The sequence below is a fragment of the Nerophis ophidion genome, linkage group LG01 (assembly GCF_033978795.1).
Source record: "Nerophis ophidion isolate RoL-2023_Sa linkage group LG01, RoL_Noph_v1.0, whole genome shotgun sequence".
Classification (NCBI taxonomy): Eukaryota; Metazoa; Chordata; class Actinopteri; order Syngnathiformes; family Syngnathidae; genus Nerophis; species Nerophis ophidion.
In genome coordinates, this window is record NC_084611.1 from 53,061,779 (window position 1) to 53,080,111 (window position 18,333).

The 18,333-nt window shown below is 37.1% G+C and overlaps 1 protein-coding gene across 2 annotated transcripts in view; it reads left to right on the top strand.

The window, feature by feature from the left end:
• klhl5 (kelch-like family member 5) overlaps positions 1-18,333 on the top strand; it is a 108,212-nt gene that overhangs the window by 87,657 nt on the left and 2,222 nt on the right. The window contains exons 12-13 of one of the 2 annotated variants that reach the window (XM_061907153.1): positions 3,162-3,333; positions 6,838-12,449. In XM_061907153.1, the coding sequence (XP_061763137.1) occupies positions 3,162-3,333; positions 6,838-6,960 (295 nt within the window). In that variant the 3' untranslated portion in view covers positions 6,961-12,449. Of the gene's footprint in view, positions 1-3,161; positions 3,334-6,837; positions 12,450-18,333 lie in introns of those variants that run through there. The other variant, XM_061907145.1, reaches the window with a different exon arrangement.

The following is an 18,333-nucleotide window of genomic DNA, read 5'->3' on the forward strand; positions in this document are numbered from 1 at the left end:
TTTGCGCCTATAACAATCCGAATAGTTATTTTCCTCTTTGTTCCAGAGAACACCACATCCTCTGTTTCCAAATATAATTTGAAATGTGGACTCGTCAGACCACAGAACACCTTTCCACTTAGCATCAGTCCATCTTAGGTGAGCTCGGGCCCAGCCAAGCCAGTGGCGTTTCAGGATAATGTTGATAAATGGGTTTGGCTTTGCATCGTAGAGTTTTAACTTGCACTTACAGATGTAGCGACCAACTGTAGTTACTGACAGTGGTTTTATGAAGTGTTCCTGAGCCCATGTGGTGATAACCTTTACACACTGATGTCGGTTTTTGATGCAGTACCCTCTGAGGAATCAAAAGTCCGTAATATCATCGCTTACGTGCAGTGATTTCTCCAGATTTTCTGAACTTTTTGAAGATTTTATAGACCGTAGATAGTAAAATTCCTAAATTCCTTGTAATAGCTCGTTGAGAAATGTTGTTCTAAAACTGTTCGACAATTTGCTTACAAAGTGGTGACCCTCACCCCATCCTTGTTTGTGAATTACTTAGCATTTCATGGAAGCTGCTTTTATACCTAATCATGGCACCCAACTGTTCCCAATTAGCCTGCACACCTGTGGTATGTTCCATGTAAGTGTTTGATGAGCTTTCCTCAACTTTATCAGTATTTACTGCCACCTTTCCCAATTTCTTTGCCACGTGTTGCTGGCATCAAATTCTAAAGTTAATGATTATCTGCAAAAAAAAAAAGTTGATCAGTTTGAACATCAAATATGTTGTCTTTGTAGCATATTCAACTGAATATGGGTTGAAAGTGATTTGCAAATCATTGTATTCCGTTTATATTTACATCTAACAAAATTTCCCAACTCATATGGAAACAGGGTTTGTATGTAAATATATATATATAAATATGTATGTATATATGTATGCGTGTAGAAATGTGTATATATATACATATATGTGTGTGTGTATGTACATATTTTGTTGATATAATGGATATATAAGTAATGTAATTGGACATTATGAGTATGGGAAAGTTGGACTCTTACCTGGTTTACTTCTATGACAACATTCTTAAAGTTTTGTAATAAATCTGATGTATAAAGCAGCTAAAATGTGCCAAAAATGGATAAGTGTGGAAAGTTTTTTTGCATTTTCCCACCATGCTTTGTTATAGATTTAAATTGGTGTAATATTTTGTTTTATAATATCCACAAATTGTGTTATATTGTGTGTTGTGGGACATATTTTTTTACATCATGACTAGGGGAGGTTGTTTGCATTGCGTCATACAAGTGATATGCTGTGCTTGGTTTTAAATAAAGCATGGTAATTATTCATAGGCCTGAATTACTCATATTGTCCACAGGATTGCGACCGAGCAGTAGCATATACAAATCCCAAAACCAGTGAAGTTGTCACATTATGTATATGTTAAAACAAAAGAAGAATACAATTATTTGCAAATCTTTTTCAACCTATATTCAAATGAATAGACTGCAAAGACAAGATACTTAACCTTCAAACTGGAAAACTTTGTTATATTTTGCAAATATTAGCTCATTTGGAAATTGATGCCTCCAACATGTTTCAATAAAGCTGGCAAAAGTGGCAAAAAAGACTGAGAAAGTTGAAGAATGCTCATTAAACACTTATTTGGAGCATCCCACAGGTGAACAGGCTAATTGGGAACAGGTGGCTGCAATGATTGGGTATAAAAGCAGCTTCCATGAAATGCTCAGTCATTCACAAACAAGGACGGGGCGAGGGTCACCACTTTGTGAACAAATGCGTGAGCAAACAGTGTAAGAACAACATTTCTCAACCAGATATTGCAAGGAATTTAGGGATTTCGTCATCTGCGTGATATTTTCAAAAGGTTCAGAAAATTTGGAGAAATTACTGCATGTAAGCGAGGATATTACGGACCTTCGACCCTTCAGGCGGTACTGCATCAAAAAGCGACATCAGTGTGTAAAGGATATCACCACATGGGCTCAGGGACACTTCCGAAAACCACTGTCAGTAACTACAGTTGGTCGCTACATCTGTAAGTGCAAGTTTAAACTCTACTATGCAAACCAAAACCCATTTATCAACAACACCCAGAAATGCCGCAGGCTTCGCTGGGCCCGATCTCACCTAAGATGGACTGATGCAAAGTGGAAAAGTGTTATGTGATCTGACGAGTCCACATTTCAAATAGTTTTGAAAACTGTGGACGTCGTAGCCTTTGGACCAAAGAGAATAAAGAACCTTCCGGACTGTTATAGGCGCAAAGTGTAATTGCCAGCATCTGTGATGGTATGGGGGTGTATTAGTGCCCAAGACATGGGTAACTTACACATCTGTGAAGGCACAATTAATGCTGAATGGTCCAAACAGGTTTTGGAGCAACATATGTTGCCATCCAAGCAACGTTATCATGGACCCCCCGCTTATTTCAGCAAGACAATGCCAAGCCACGTGTTACAACAGTGTGGCTTTATAGTAAAAGAGTCCAGGTACTAGACTGGTCTGCCTGTAGTCCAGACCTGTCTCCCATTGAAAATATGTGGCCCATTACGAAGGCTAAAATACCACAACGGAGTGGTTGAACGGACTATTGAACAACTTAAGCTGTACATCAAGCAAGAATGGAAAGTGAATCAACCTGAAAAGCTTCAAAAATTAGTCTCTTCAGTTCCGAAACATTTACTGAGTGTTTTTAAAAGGAAAGGCCATGTAACACAGTGGTAAAAATGCCCCTGTGACAACTTTTTTGCAATGTGTTGCTGCCTTTAAATTCAAAGTTAATGATTGTTTGCAATAAAAAAATAAGTGTTTCAGTGTGAACATTAAATATCTTGTCTTTGAATATAAGTTGAAAAGGATTTGTTAATCATTGTATTCTGTTTTTATTTACCATTTACACAACGTGCCAACTTCACTGGTCTTGGGTTTTGTAAATCCTTCTTTAAAATTAATTGAATTCTCCCTATGGCCAGGTTCCTTAATAAACTCACAACGTCTTGCAGGCCAAATTACTTTAATCCAATTTAACACCACAACTTCCTGCTTGTGTAGCAGGTACTGTATGTCCGTCCCATTACTGCACTACCGTGCATCCAACCAACACAATATGACAAAATAGGCACAATGTATGTTGTGTGTGTGTTTACAGGTATGACCCTCAGACGGACGTGTGGACAGCAGTGGCCTCCATGAGCGTCAGCCGAGACGCGGTGGGTGTTTGTCTCCTTGGCGACCGTCTCTACGCTGTGGGCGGTTACGACGGACTGGTGTATCTCAGTACAGTGGAGAGCTATGACCCTCAGACCAATGAGTGGACACAGGTACACTAACACACCATCCCGCCCCACATTAAATTGGCACCCGGGACAAAAAAAATTGTTCACTTTTTTATTGATGTTAAACAATTTCTATACTTTTCTAATGAAAACTTTATGTGATTTGATGTTTTTTCGTACTAAAACAAAATCATGAGAAACAAAAGTTCAATAATTTATTTTTTGTGCTAAATAACGTGTTTTACATTACTAAAACATACCTCTATTATCCTTCCTAAATCATCGACAACTGGGATTCGAACCCGGTACCTCCGCTTAACAAAACAAAGACGAAAACTGTGTCCCACGGTAAAACTTTCATAAGAAGCGCACTGTCATTCATTAATTGACATTTCAATCAAGGGTTCTTAACCTCAGGGTCCCAGGTTTTCTATTGCAGAGGGTGTCGGGGCCCACTCAAATATTTGCACTGTATTAGTAATATCACTCATGATTTTTATAATATTTCTATCTAGCGTATCTTGTCAAATGATATGAAACCATGTGTTAATCACAATTTGTATTATTTATTTAACACAATGGTCCCCAAACTTTTTGACTCGAGGGCTGCATTGGGTTAAAAAAAATAATAATAATAATTTTATATATATATATATATATATATACACAAATAAAAGTTGTTTTTTTAATTCTTTACTTGCAGAATTTTATTTTTACTTGCAAATGTTTTTTTTTTTAACTAAAGGAAATTATTATTTTTTTTACTTGCGAATCGTTTTTATTGAACAGGTTTATTTCTTGGAAAGTATTTTTTAATTTAAAGACTTTTTTTTTTTTACATACGAATGTTTTTTAATTGAAGAAAATACTCTTTTTAATTGAATATTATTTTTTGCTTGCAAACATTTTTTTTAATTAAAGGAAATAAGTGTTTTGTACATTAGATTTTTTTATAATAAAAAAACATTTTTTTTTAACTTGTGAATTGTTTTTTTAATTAAAGAGAATTCACTTCTTGCCATTTTTTTTTACTTGAAAAAATGTGGGATTTTTTACATGCAAAATGTTTTTTATATTGTAAAAAATATTTTTTTACTTGCGAAATGTTTTTTTAATTAAAGACAATGTTTGTTTTTTTACCCGTGAAATAGTATTTTTGATTGAAGAATAAAAATTTGACTTGCGAATTGTTTTTTAATTTAATAAAATGTAATTTTACTTGTGAATAGTTGTTTTTTTATTAAAAAAATGTTTTGTTTTAATGTTTTTTTTGCATGCAAAATGTTTTTTTAAATTGAAGAAATTGTTTTTTTTAATTGAAAAAAAGCGTATCTTTACTCGTGAATTTTTTTTTGAAGAAAAAAAATTTGACTTGCGAATAGTTTTTTGATTGAAGAAAATAGTTTTTTACTCGCGAATTGTTTTTTTTAATTGAAGGAAATATTTTTCTAACTTAAAAACATTTTTTTATTAAAAAATGTTCTTTTTTACTAGCAAATTATTTGTTGATAAACATTGTTTTTTTATTCGCAAATCCTTTTTTAATTGTATCAACTATTTTTTGCAAATGAAGAAAATAATTTTTTTAATTGAAGATTTTTTTTTTTTTACCTGTGATCGTTTATTTTTCATGAAAATAAATTTTCTTTAACATGTGAATTGTTTTTTCAATTGAAGACAATTATGTCTCTTTTCTTTCAATTTATTTTTTTAATTCAAGACGGTTTTTTTAATACTTGCAAATCATTTTTTGATAAACATTGTTTTTTACTTGAAAATCCTTTTTTTTAATTGAAGAAAATATTTATTTTAAATGAAGAAAATCGTTATTTTTATTTGAATATTTTTTTTTACTTGCAATCATTTGTTTAATTTGTTAAATAAATATTTTTAACTTGCAAAATATTTTTTAAATTAAAGAAAATAGTTTTAATATTTTTTTTTTAGTCTTGAAATATATTATTTTAATTGATGAAATACTTTTTTTTTTACTCACCAATGTTTTTGGATAAACATTTTTTTACTTGCAAAAATTTTTTTTTCTTGCGAATCATTTTTTGCAATTGAAGAAAACTATCTTACTTGCATATTGTTGCGTGTGGATAAAAAATGTTTTGTTTGTTTGTGGGGTTTGGGCGGAAATTCCTCTCTGTATCAGCAGTACTCCCAACGGGACTGGAGGGACTATGGCCCTTCTCGATTGCCCACCGAGGACAAACTAAGACCTCTTCTACACTAAGCCGTCTAAGGTTATACAGGCTATTTCCCACCTAACCTTATCCCTGTCCACACACACACACACACACACACACACACACACACACACACACACACACAATGCCGTCGTTTAAGACCCCCATCACCCCTCCGTCTGCAGCGTGACTTAGTACGCATTTGCCAAAAATTTGTTGCTTTGTGTGCAAGTTCTTAAATTAAAAATTTAACTTATCTGAACAATATCCAGTGTTGTGGTATTTGGATTAACTGGAATCCAGTGTGCTGTAGGGCCCTATTGTAGTGAATCACACCTGAGACATCATAAATTAATCATATCTTTAATGGACAAGTGAAAGTAAACAATGTGATAAATAACATTTGACAACAATCAGTCTAGGGGTGCAGATATCTGGTCAGGACACTCCTCACTCATTGTCCATTTCTTTTTGGTGACTATGTACTCCGGACATAGACATACATGGTGGCCAATAACTGACCCAGTCTGCTTTACCAGTCCAAAAACGCCGTTTTCCGTAGTCTTTCCTCGACAGCCAGGTAATACAAATCACACACTACCTTTTTTATCACATCCACGGGGGCGCGCATTCTCGTTGTCTCTCTTTCGACAAAGTTGTTCGGTAAGTAGAATCCCAGCTGACCTGGACATTGGAAAGTTCTCAGTTTCTAAACGATCGATGAGCCCATAAAAAGCTAAGAGCCGGAGATTCAAGAAACACACGGCGCGCTTACCTGTGTAAAAAATTGTCCAAGGGAGGAGGAGTTTAAACGATGGTTTAGTGTGGCCGAAACGGGGCTTAGGCTAAATAATAAAACATTTTTAAGGAGTTATTCGGCTTCGTGTAGACATGGCCTGGGATTTTAGGGGACGCTACTGGTATCATGATCTCATTTCTAGGTACATTGCTTCTTCCGTTCTGCGTGTTTATGCTTTGCAGACTTGTGCCTGCCTTGTGGTTAGAGTGTCCGCCCTGAGATGGGTAGGTCGTGAGTTGGAACCCCGGCCGAGTCGCACCAAAGACCATAAAAATGGGACCCTGCTTGGCACTCGGCATCGAGGGTTGGAATTAGGGATTAAATCACCAAAATGATTCCCGAACGTGGCCACCGCTTCTGCTCACCGCTCCCCTCACCTCCCAGGGGATAGAACAAGGGTATGGGTCAAACGCAGAGGGTAGTACAATCCATTTACCATTTATTTTCAGCACACTTAGTGTGTGTGTGTGACTATCAGTGGTGCTTTGACTTTAAACATGGGTAAATTGAAGAAGGATTCCTGTGTTCAGTCCACTTTTTGTTCTTGTCTCGGTTTAGGTGGCGCCTCTGTGCCTGGGTCGGGCCGGAGCGTGCGTGGTGGTGGTCACTTGCAACCACGACACACCTGCAACCACGCCCCCCAACCAAGCCGGCATTCAGCCGGCATCGATTTCGGCATGACACACACTTTTTTTCCCCGCAGAGGGGGGGGACGTACGCGCAAATAGCGGCGGTAAGGACTGTGGTTTGTAGCGCCGTCATGCTCACGTCTTTATGACTTTTTGATGCCACAACAGCTTTGAAAAAGACGCTCGACGTAATCAGCACAACTAGAAGGAATCCCTCAGCTCACCTCCGTTTTGTTGCTAAGTACCGCGACTGAGGTGGTTGCACTTTGCAGGCTCCACTCTGGTATTCATGGGAACACAAAGCAGGTGTGAGACACAGCAAGGGCCCCCACCCCATGTTGCCTTCAGGGTGCGCTCCACTCCACACCGACACAGCAGGTGGTAGCAGAGATGGAAGACCAGGACGAAAACACAAGTCATGGAGACGTGCCAAGTATCAATCAGGTCGTGAAATGTTTGTCAACCTAAATCTTTCGTTTTTTTTCTGTCACATAATCTTAATTAGGGTCTCCCATTCCATCACAAAATTCCAATATTTTTTTGGGGGGGGGGCTATCATGCTGTAATTTTATTGTGTCAAATGGTAACTTTTTTTCCGGCAAAAATTTTTAGACTTGAATTTTCTTTTGATGATGACTACAATTCCAACATTTGGTTTTCTACACCAAAATGAATCTATTTATTCAACTTCCATCCATCCATCGTCTTCTGCTTAACCGAGGTCGGGAAGTCCAAAAGTCCTTTAATTTTACAGTAAAATCTATTGGTCATTTTTATGGTGTACTATTTGATGGATAACTTGCCTCAAACTCGTAAGTTAAGCAGATCCATCCATCCATCCATCCATCCATCCATCCATCTTCTTCTGCTTAACCGAGGTTGGGTCGTGGGGGCAGCAACCTAAGCAGGGAAGCCCAAAACTCTTTTAATTTTACAGTAAAATCTATTGGTCACTTTTATGGTGTACAATTTGATGGATAACTTGCTTCAAAATCTTAAGTTAAGCAGATCCATCCATCCATTTTCTACCGCTTATTCGCTTCGGGGCCGTGGGTGGCGCTGGAGCCTATCTCAGCAACAATTGGGCGGAAGGCGGGATAAACCCTGGACAAGTCGCCACCTCATCGCAGAAGTTAAGCAGATATTTAAGTTTTTAATTTAAAAAATATATATATACTGTCCAAAATTGCAACAAATACAGTATTAGATAAGATATTAGGATCAACATCCAAAAAAGACTTAATTATAAGTTAGGCAGATATCTAAGTATTTATTTGGATGTTGATCCTAATCTAATATTTGTTGCAATATTGGACAGTATTTGTTTTCCCTTCCAAACTTCATCCATCCATCTTCTTTCGCGAGGTCGGGTCACAAGGGCAGCAGCCTAAGCAGAGAAGCCCAGACTTCCCTCTCCCCAGCCACTTGGTCCAGCTCTTCCCGGGGATCCTGAGGCGTTCCCAGGCCAGCCAGGACACATAGTCTTCCCAACGTGTCCTGGGTCCTCCCTGTGGCCTCCTACCGGTCGGACGAGCCCGAAACACCTCCCTAGGGAGGCGTTCGGGTGGCATCCTGACTAGATGCCCGAACCACCTCATCTGGCTCCTCCCCATGTGGAGGGGAAGCGGCTTTACTTTGAGCTCCTCCCGCCTGAATGGCAGATTTCCCAGAATTCCAGGTTCTCCGGGACATTTTTCCCATTCAAAATTAATTGGCCATTTTTCAAACTTCCACCATTTCCACGTTTTTTTAACCGAACTTCCCTTTTTCCAATTTTATAAAAATTCCAGGAATTTCCAGATTTCCTGGTTTTCCAAAGCCCTATTACCACCCTTTTTTTCTGGTGACTACTCCTTCCACATTTTTCAACCCACTTCTACAGTTCCACCATCAAAATATTGCTCTTACTCAGAACAGTTGTTTATTGAACTGGAAAAATTCCCGGTTTTCCCGAAATTCCAGGAATTCCGTAATACCCTTTCTCAATTCAACATGTTACTACTTCAACATTTCTCGACCAATTTGAAAAATTCCAACACCGACCAGTTCAACTCATTCAGACCATTCAAGTTTTTTTCTTACCATTTTCCAAAAAAATCGTGCTTTTCCCGAAATGCCCACATTTCTGGGAAATTCCCGTTGAAATCAATGGGACATTCTTCAATGTTCCACAACTCCAACATTTTTTATCGGATTCAAACTGTTCCAACTTCAAAATATTCCACTCATCCTGCAAATTTAAACCATCATTTTTGCTAAGTTTGAAAAAATTCCAGGAATTCCCAGAATTTCCTTTTTTTTCAAACCCTTTTATGACCCTTTTTTGTGGCGACTACTCCTTCCACATTTTTCAACCCACTTCAACTGTTCCATCGTCAAAACATTCCTCTTAATCTGGACAAAAAAAACAAAGTCGTCTTTTGAACTGGGGAAATTACCAGTTTTTCCGAAATTCCTGGAGTTCTTTAATACCATTTCTCAATTTAAAATGTTACTTCTTCAACATTTCTCGACCGATTTGAAAAATTCAAACAACATTTTAACTCATTCACAACATTCAAGTCGTTTAAGATTTTCCCAAAATTCCCGCTTTTCCCGAAATTCCCAAATTACCAGGAAATTCCCATTGAAATTAATGGGACATTTTTCAAAGTTCCACAATTCCTACATTTTTCATTCGATTGAAACCATTCCACCTTCAACATATTCCACTCATCCTGCAAATTCGAAGTATCATTTTTGCAGAGTTAAAAAAATTCCAGGAATTCCCTTTTTTCAAACCCTTTTGTGACCCTTTTTTCTGGTGACAACTCCTTCCACGTGTTTCAACAGTTCCACCGTCAAAACATTCCTCTTAATCAGGACAAAAAAACAAAGTGGTTTTTTGAACTGGAAAAATTCCCGTTTTTCCCGGAAATCCTGGAATTCCATACTACCATTTCTCAAGTAAAAATACAACTACTTCAAAATTTCTCGACCGATTTGAAAAATTCCAATACCAACCATTTCCACTCATTCACAACATTTAAGTATTTTAAGATTTTCCCCCAAAAATCCCGCTTTTCCCGAAATTCCCAAATTTCCAGGAAATTCCCATGAATGGGACATTTTTCAAAGTTCCACAATCCACACATTTTTTGTCCGATTCAAACCGTTCCAACTCAAAAACATTTGCCTGGGTGCTCCTTTTCAACAATTTAAAAATTCCTGGATTTCCAAGAATTCCCAGTTTTCAGGGACATTTTCCCCATTCTAAATGAATCATCCATGTTTTTTTTAACTTCCACCATTCCCAAATGTTTCCACCAATTCAAACCATTCCAACATCAACACATTCCACTCATCCAACTAACACTTTCCCAAGTTCCAAACCAAATTCCGTTTTTCCTGGAAATGTAAACTCTTCAGCATTCAAACCATACCAACATTCCAACCATTCTTACATTCACACTACATTCTGTCAGTGTTGGAGCAATTCCTTCAACAACTACGACTTTATTCAAATAAAATAGCAGCTTTTTTAAAATCATAATACGACTACCTTTTTTTTCTCATTAAATGAAAATATACATATATTATGATTTAATCAATAAATTAGTCATCTCATGAAATTACGATTTTATTCCTATGAATTAAATAAGATGTTTCTGTGATATTATGATCTTATTCTAATTAAGTCATAGCTTTTTTAAACCATACCATCATAAAACTCTCAAATTTTTTATTTTATTATTACAACTCAATTTAAGTCATACCACCATTTTGAAATTATTATTTTAAAATAAACGTTTCCACTAATTCATCAGTGTCGTGATCAAATTACACTTTTTCTCCTCAAAAAAAGTACTTTATTTTTTATATTACTTTTTCTCGTAGTATAGCTAGTATTTGCTAAATTTGCATTTTGCATAATGTAATTTATTATCTCCATATCAAACATTTTGTCTAATTGTTACTTTTACTCTGAGATGTGTTCACAAATTTCATTTTGATATTTTCACTTTTTTTTTCCATAACACTTCATTTTTCATGACATGTATGTGACACTTATTAACGGCTAGCATGCTAATGTTAGCATGCTAACATTAAAGTGCTAACTTTCTGAGCTAATCATACGCTTTCTTTTCTGTAATTCCCCAACCATACACCTTAGTGTCATATTACTTGGTATGTGCCACAAGCAAACTCTTAGCATGCTTACGTCAGCTTGCTAATATGCTAACATTAGCATGCTAACTTTTCAAGCTAGTTTTGCAACCCTTAACACCATCAATCAATCAATGTTTATTTATATAGCCATAAATCACAGGTGACACTAGAGCCATGTGACATTTGTTAACTGTTAACTTGCAAACGATAGCATGCTGGCAAGCTAACTTAACCATGCTAAGTTTTTCATCTAATTTTACACTTTTTTTTTCTTAATTTTTGCAGCCGCACATCTTTGAGTCATTTGACTTGGTATGGGAAACATGCTAACTGTTATCATGCTAATGTTTGCACACATGCTAAGGTTTAGCTTTGTCATGTGCGCATGCTAACGTTTTCATTTCAGGGCCCAGGTAGTTCTAATTCGTAATGTTATTTCTTAATTTTTTGACTTTTTTTCCCCTCATAATCCTGACAAATTTCATTGTACTACTTTAAAAAATTAGTTGTTATAAACTTACATTTTTGTACTAATACTATTTTTCACAAATTATTAATACTTATAATACAACTATAATATAATATCACAACTACCATTACATTTTTCTTGTGCACTATAATTTTATCGGAATGAAATGACTAAAAACATTAAAAATTAAGTCTTGTGAAATCCTATCGTTTTTCTGTATTATTTTTTATTTTAATTAAACCTTTTCCTCCCGATATAACAGCTTTTTTCAAATAAAATGAAAAGATTGTAAATGCATCAGGGTAGTGATACAGGTTCTACTTGTTTAAATGGGTCCATTTGATTGCTCAGTAGTGCCCCCTCAAAAACACCAGGCGTGTTTGTGTTACTACAGCGGAGGTGAGTTGTGGATTTAAATGCACTTTTCTGTTTAGCTAATTATCCACGATGCTAATGTGACTCGCTGTTGTTTACAGTGTGTGGATATGAGCCAAAGTGTGCTGACCGGTACATATTCAGGTAAATGCTCATTATCTGGACTATGATAGTATATCGGGTGTTGTTGACATGACTGGTTTATGATCCCTGGTGTGTGGATAGGAGCCAGACTTTTCCTATTCATGAATTGACTTATCTTTCAATGGAGTCCACAACATTTTGCTTTAACCAAACGTGTTTTGTTTGTGCTCATGTTTCCTTTTGTTCTTGTAAAATTGCAGGTTTGTGTCGTGGTTTTCATTGTGGCCATAATACTGCGGTAGGAGGTAGCGTGACAAAAAAAAATTGTAATATTGACAAACCAAACGAGTTTTTCTTTCTGAGTATGTGTATATGTATTCATGTACAAACATATAAATGTTATACCCTTGAGTATGTCATTGTATTATTGCTTTTGTACCGTCAAATAAACAAGTGTACAGGTCTGATGCCCTTCTTGTTTTGAACAAATGTAAGAAAATACTGTACTATTGTAATCCCTCATTTATCATTTTAGTTGTAGTTTACTTAGATCTAACTGCGTGTACTCGCAGATTGATATGTGTTTCCAAACCTCTAAACACGCGGACAGTGCAATAGAGCGTACATGATAGCGGTGGTACATGGGTTGATGATTCCACAAACATTTGTTTTTTATATAATCTGATATCATTTTTGCAATATTTAATCAGCATTAAATGCATTGTAGTTGTAGTTTACTCAGATTTAATTGTGTTTAACCGCAGATTGATATACATTTTCATCGTTAACAAGTGTACCACGGAGAGATCATGTTCTAGTTTTTAAACTGGATTCTGTTATGCTGGAATTTAAATCGATTACAACAAAACCTTTAAACATGCGGACACTGCAATAGAGCGTACATGAGAGCGGTGGTGTATGGGTTGACGATTCCACAAAAAATATTTTTTTATATAATCTAATATAATTTTTACTATATTTAATCACTATTAATTACATTTTAGTTGTAGTTTACTCAGAAATAATTGCAGTTGATCGCAGATCAATATAAGTTTCTCTCGTTAACAAGTGTACAATGGAGAGATAATGTTTTTAAATTGGATTCTGTTATCATGCTGGAATTTAAATTGATTAGTAAAACTCTTAAACATGCGGACACTGCAATAGAGTGTACATGAGAGCGGTGGGGCATGGGTTGACGATTCCACAAAAAATGTGTTTCTTATATAATATAATTTTTACAATATTTAATCACCAATAATTGCATTTTAGTTGTAGCTTACTCAGAATTAATTGTGTTTAATCGCAGATCGATATACATTTTTATCGTTAACGAGTGTACCACAGAGAGATCATGTTCAAGTTTTTAAACTGGATTCTGTTATGCTGGAATTTAAAGTGATTAGTAAAACCTTTAAACATGCGGACAGTGCAATAGAGCATACATGAGAGCGGTGGTGCATGCATTGACGATTGCACAAAAAATGTGTTTCTCATATAATGTAATTTTCACATTATTTAATCGCCATTAATTGCATTTTAGTTGTAGTTTACTCAGAATTAATTGTATTAAATTGCAAGTCAATATAAGTTTTCATCATTAACAAGTCTACAACAGAGAGATAATGTTCAAGTTTTTAAACTGGATTCTGTTATGCTGAAATTTAAAGTGACTAGTAAAACTTTTAAACATGCGGACACTGCAATAGAGCGTACATGAGAGCGGTGGTGCATGGGTTGACGATTCCACCCAAAAAAATTCTTACATAATCTGATATCATTTTTACAATATTTAATCACCATTTATTGCCTTTTAGTTGTAGTTTACTCAGAATTCATTGTGTTTAATTGCAGATCATCATTAACAATTCTACCATATGGAGATAATTTTCTAGTTTTCAAAACTATGACTGGACAATTTGTTTATGAACGTGTTTATTAAACATTTGGATTTTGTTTTTGAACATCTCAACACATAATTGACATAAAGTTATGTTTGACGACAATAATAAAAACAAATCATCACCCAGGGGGTTGGGTTTTGGGCGCTGCTGGGTGTTCCAACAGGACAATGACCATACTTGCCAACCTTGAGACCTCCGAATTTGGAAGATGGTGGCGGGGTGTATATTGTAGCATCCCTGAAGAGTTAGTGCTGCAAGGGCTTCTGGGTATTTGTTCTGTTGTGTTACGGTGCGTATGTGTTTGTCCAATATTTGTCATTCTTGTTTGGTGTGGGTTCACAGCGTGGCACATATTTGTAACAGTGTTAAAGTTGTTTATTCGGCCACCCTCAGTGTGACCTGTATGGCTGTTGACCAAGTATGATTGCTTTCACTTGTGTGTGTGTAACAGCCGTGTAATTAATGTGACTGGGCCGGCACGCTGTTTGAATTGAGGAAAAGCGGACGTGACGACAGGTTGTGGAGGGTGCAGGTTTCACTGCAATAAGGCACTTTTGGTAGCCATCCACAAGCTTCTGGTTGAATTTTTGACTTCTCCACTTGACAAATTTGGTGCAGTTCAGCTAAATCTGCTGGTTTTCTGACATGGACTTGTTTCTTCAGCATTGTCTACACGTTAAAGTCAGGACGTTGGGAAGGCCATTCTAAAACCTTCATACTAGCCTGATTTAGCCATTCCTTTACCACTTTTGACATGTGTTTGGGGTCATTGTCCTGTTGGAACACCCAACTGCGCCCAAGGCCCAACCTCCGAGCTGATGCTTTTAGGTAAATTTGTTGGTTTTCTGACCACAGAACTTTCCTCCAGAAGGTCTTATCTTTGTCCATGTGATGTCAGATGAAACAAAAATTCAGCCGTTTGGCCACAATACCCAGAAATATGTTTGGAGGAGAAAAGGTGAGGCTTTTAATCCCAGGAACACCAGACCTACCGTCAAGCATGGTGGGGGTAGTATTATGCTCTGAGCCTGTTTTTGCTGCCAATGGAACTGGTGCTTTACAGAGAGTAAATGGGACAATGAAAAAGGATTATTACCTCCAACCTAAAATCATCAGCCCGGAGGTTGGGTTTTGGGCGCAGTTTGGTGTTCCAACAGGACAATGACCCCAAACACACATCAACAAAAATTGCTAAATCAGGCTAGAATTGAGGTTTCAGAATGACCTTCCCAAATTCCTGGCTTGTAGGCAATGCTGAAGAAACAAGTCCATGTCAGGAAAAACCAACACATTTAGCTGAACTGCACCAATTTTGTCAAGAGGAGTGGTCAAATATTCAAGCAGAAGCTTGTGGATGGCTACCAAAAGTGCCTTATTGCAGTAAACTTGCCAAATATTAACATTGCTGTATGTATACTTTTGACCCAGCAGATTTGCTCACATTTTCAGTAGACCCATTATAAATTCATAAAAAAAACATTTTTTTGTGTGTCAACTTTTGACCACAGCTCTATATAAAAATAGCTATCCATATGTTTTATTGGCATTTCATTCGAGAAATACAAATAAGATTGTTGGCAGGCCCATTGCACTTTTAGTGTGATTCCGTGTTTCTGTTCTGCCGGAGCCTGAAGGTTAAAAGCGGCTGTCAGGTTGAACAATGAATGTGCGAGGTGCTCTTCATCTAAAGAGCAGGGGAATGATTCACTCGCTGTGTTATTTATGGCTGGATGAGCATTAAATCACACACTGGCACTAAGGGATGAAGACGCTGACCTTGTCAGCCGCCCAGGCCTTAATAACGCCTGACAGCCTCTAGGACGGGTCGGCAACCCGCGGCTCTGGAGCCGGATGCGGCTCTTTAACGCCTCCTAGTGGCTCTCTGGAGCTTTTTCAAAAATATACGAAAAATTAAAATGATGAGGGGAAAAAAATATTTTTTGTTTTAATTTGGTTTCTGTTGGAGGACAAACATGACACAAACCTTCTTAATTGTCATAAAGCACACTGTTTGTATTAAACATGCTTCACTGATTTGAGTATTTGGCGAGCGACGTTCTGTCTTACTAATTTTGGCGATTTGTTTACATGTATAACTTTCTCCGACTTTCTAAGACGGGATTAATGCCTCTTCTTTTTCTGTCTCATTTTGTCCACCAAACTTATAACACTGTGCATGAATGCACAAAGGTGAGTTTTGTTGATGTTATTGAGTTATGTGGAGTGTTCTAATCAGACATATTTGGTCACTGCATGACCATAAGCTAATGGATGCTAACATGCTATTTAGGCTAGCTGTATGTACATATTGCATTACTATGTCTCATTTGTAGCTATTTTTGAGCTTGTTTAGTTTCCTTTAAGTCCTCATAATTCAATTTATATCTCATGACACATTATCTGTATGTAATATGGCTTTTAATTTTTTGCGGCTCCAGACATATTTGTTTTTGTATTTTTGGTCCAATATGGCTCTTCCAACATTTTGGGTTGCCGACCCCTGGACTAGGAGGAAACAGGGTGACGCTCCCTTCAGTGACCAGCAGAGGTCACTTAGTAATGAACCTGTAACCCAGACGATTAATTGATTGTTTGAAACTTTAATTAGTAGATTGCACAGTACAGTATATATTCCGTACAATTGACTACTAAATGGTAATACCCGAATACGTTTTTCAACTTGTTTAAGTCGGGGTCCACGTTATTCAATTCATGGTAAAGGTGGTGTCAAACTAGTTTTCATTGAGGGCCAAACTGCAGTCATGGCTGCCTTTAGAGGCCACTTGCAACAGTAATTAGTTAATGAATTTAAATATTTTAAAAAAAATGTTACATTATTTTTTACAACAATTTACTGTAAATAATGTTACAGTTTACTTTTATTTTGGCAACTCAGCTGGCAGTTTTTGTTTTTTTACCATAACAAAATGTGGTAGCATAAAATCATCAACCGTGGATTTAAAAGTAAAAAAAAACAACTGACAGCTCAGTTAACAGAATTTTACTGTAAAAATGTTTTTTCAACTTATCATATATATATATATATATATATATATATATATATATATATGTATATATATATTTATATGTGTATACATACTGTGTGTACATATATACACCATAATAAAGTGTGGTAGCATAAAATCATCAACCGTAGATTTCAATCAATCAATCAATCAATGTTTACTTATATAGCCCTAAATCACTAGTGTCTCAAAGGGCTGCACAAACCACTACGACATCCTCGGTAGGCCCACATAAGGGCAAGGAAAACTCACACCCAGTGGGACGTCTGTGACACTGATGACTATGAGAACCTTGGAGAGGACCACATATGTTGGTAACCCCCCACCCCCTTCTAGGGGACCGAAAGCAATGGATGTCTAGCGGGTCTAACATGATACTGTGAAAGTTCAATCCATAGTGGATCTAACACAGCCACGAGAGTCCAGTCCAAAGCGGATCCAACACAGCAGCGAGAGTCCGGTCCACAGCGGAGCCAGCAGGAAACCATCCCAAGTGGAGGCGGATCAGCAGCGCAGAGATGTCCCCAACCGATACACAGGCGAGCGGTCCATCCTGGTTTCCCGACTCTGGACAGCCAGTACTTCATCCATGGCCATCGGATCGGACCCCCTCCACAAGGGAGAGTGGGACATAGGAGAAAAAGAAAAGAAACGGCAGATCAACTGGTCTAAAAAGGGAGTCTATTTAAAGGCTAGAGTATACAAATGAGTTTTAAGGTGAGACTTAAATGCTTCTACTGAGGTGGCATCTCGAACTGTTACCGGAAGGGCATTCCAGAGTACTGGAGCCCGAATGGAAAACGCTCTATAGCCCGCAGACTTTTTTTGAGCTTTGGGAATCACTAATGAGCCGGAGTCCTTTGAACGCAGATTTCTTGCCGGGACATATGGTACAATACAATCGGGAAGATAGGATGGAGCTAGACCGTGTAGTATTTTATACGTAAGTAGTAAAACCTTAAAGTCACATCTTAAGTGCACAGGAAGCCAGTGCAGGTGAGCCAGTACAGGCGTAATGTGATCAAACTTTCTTGTTCTTGTCAAAAGTCTAGCAGCCGCATTTTGTACCAACTGTAATCTTTTAATGCTAGACATGGGGAGACCCGAAAATAATACGTTACAGTAGTCGAGGCGAGACGTAACAAACGCATGGATAATGATCTCAGCGTCTTTAGTGGACAGAATGGAGCGAATTTTAGCGATATTACGGAGATGAAAGAAGGCCGTTTTAGTAACGCTTTTAATGTGTGCCTCAAAGGAGAGAGTTGGGTCGAAGATAATACCCAGATTCTTTACCGTGTCGCCTTGTTTAATTGTTTGGTTGTCAAATGTTAGAGTTGTATTATTAAATACAGTTCGGTGTCTAGCAGGACCAATAATCAGCATTTCCGTTTTTTTGGCGTTGAGTTGCAAAAAGT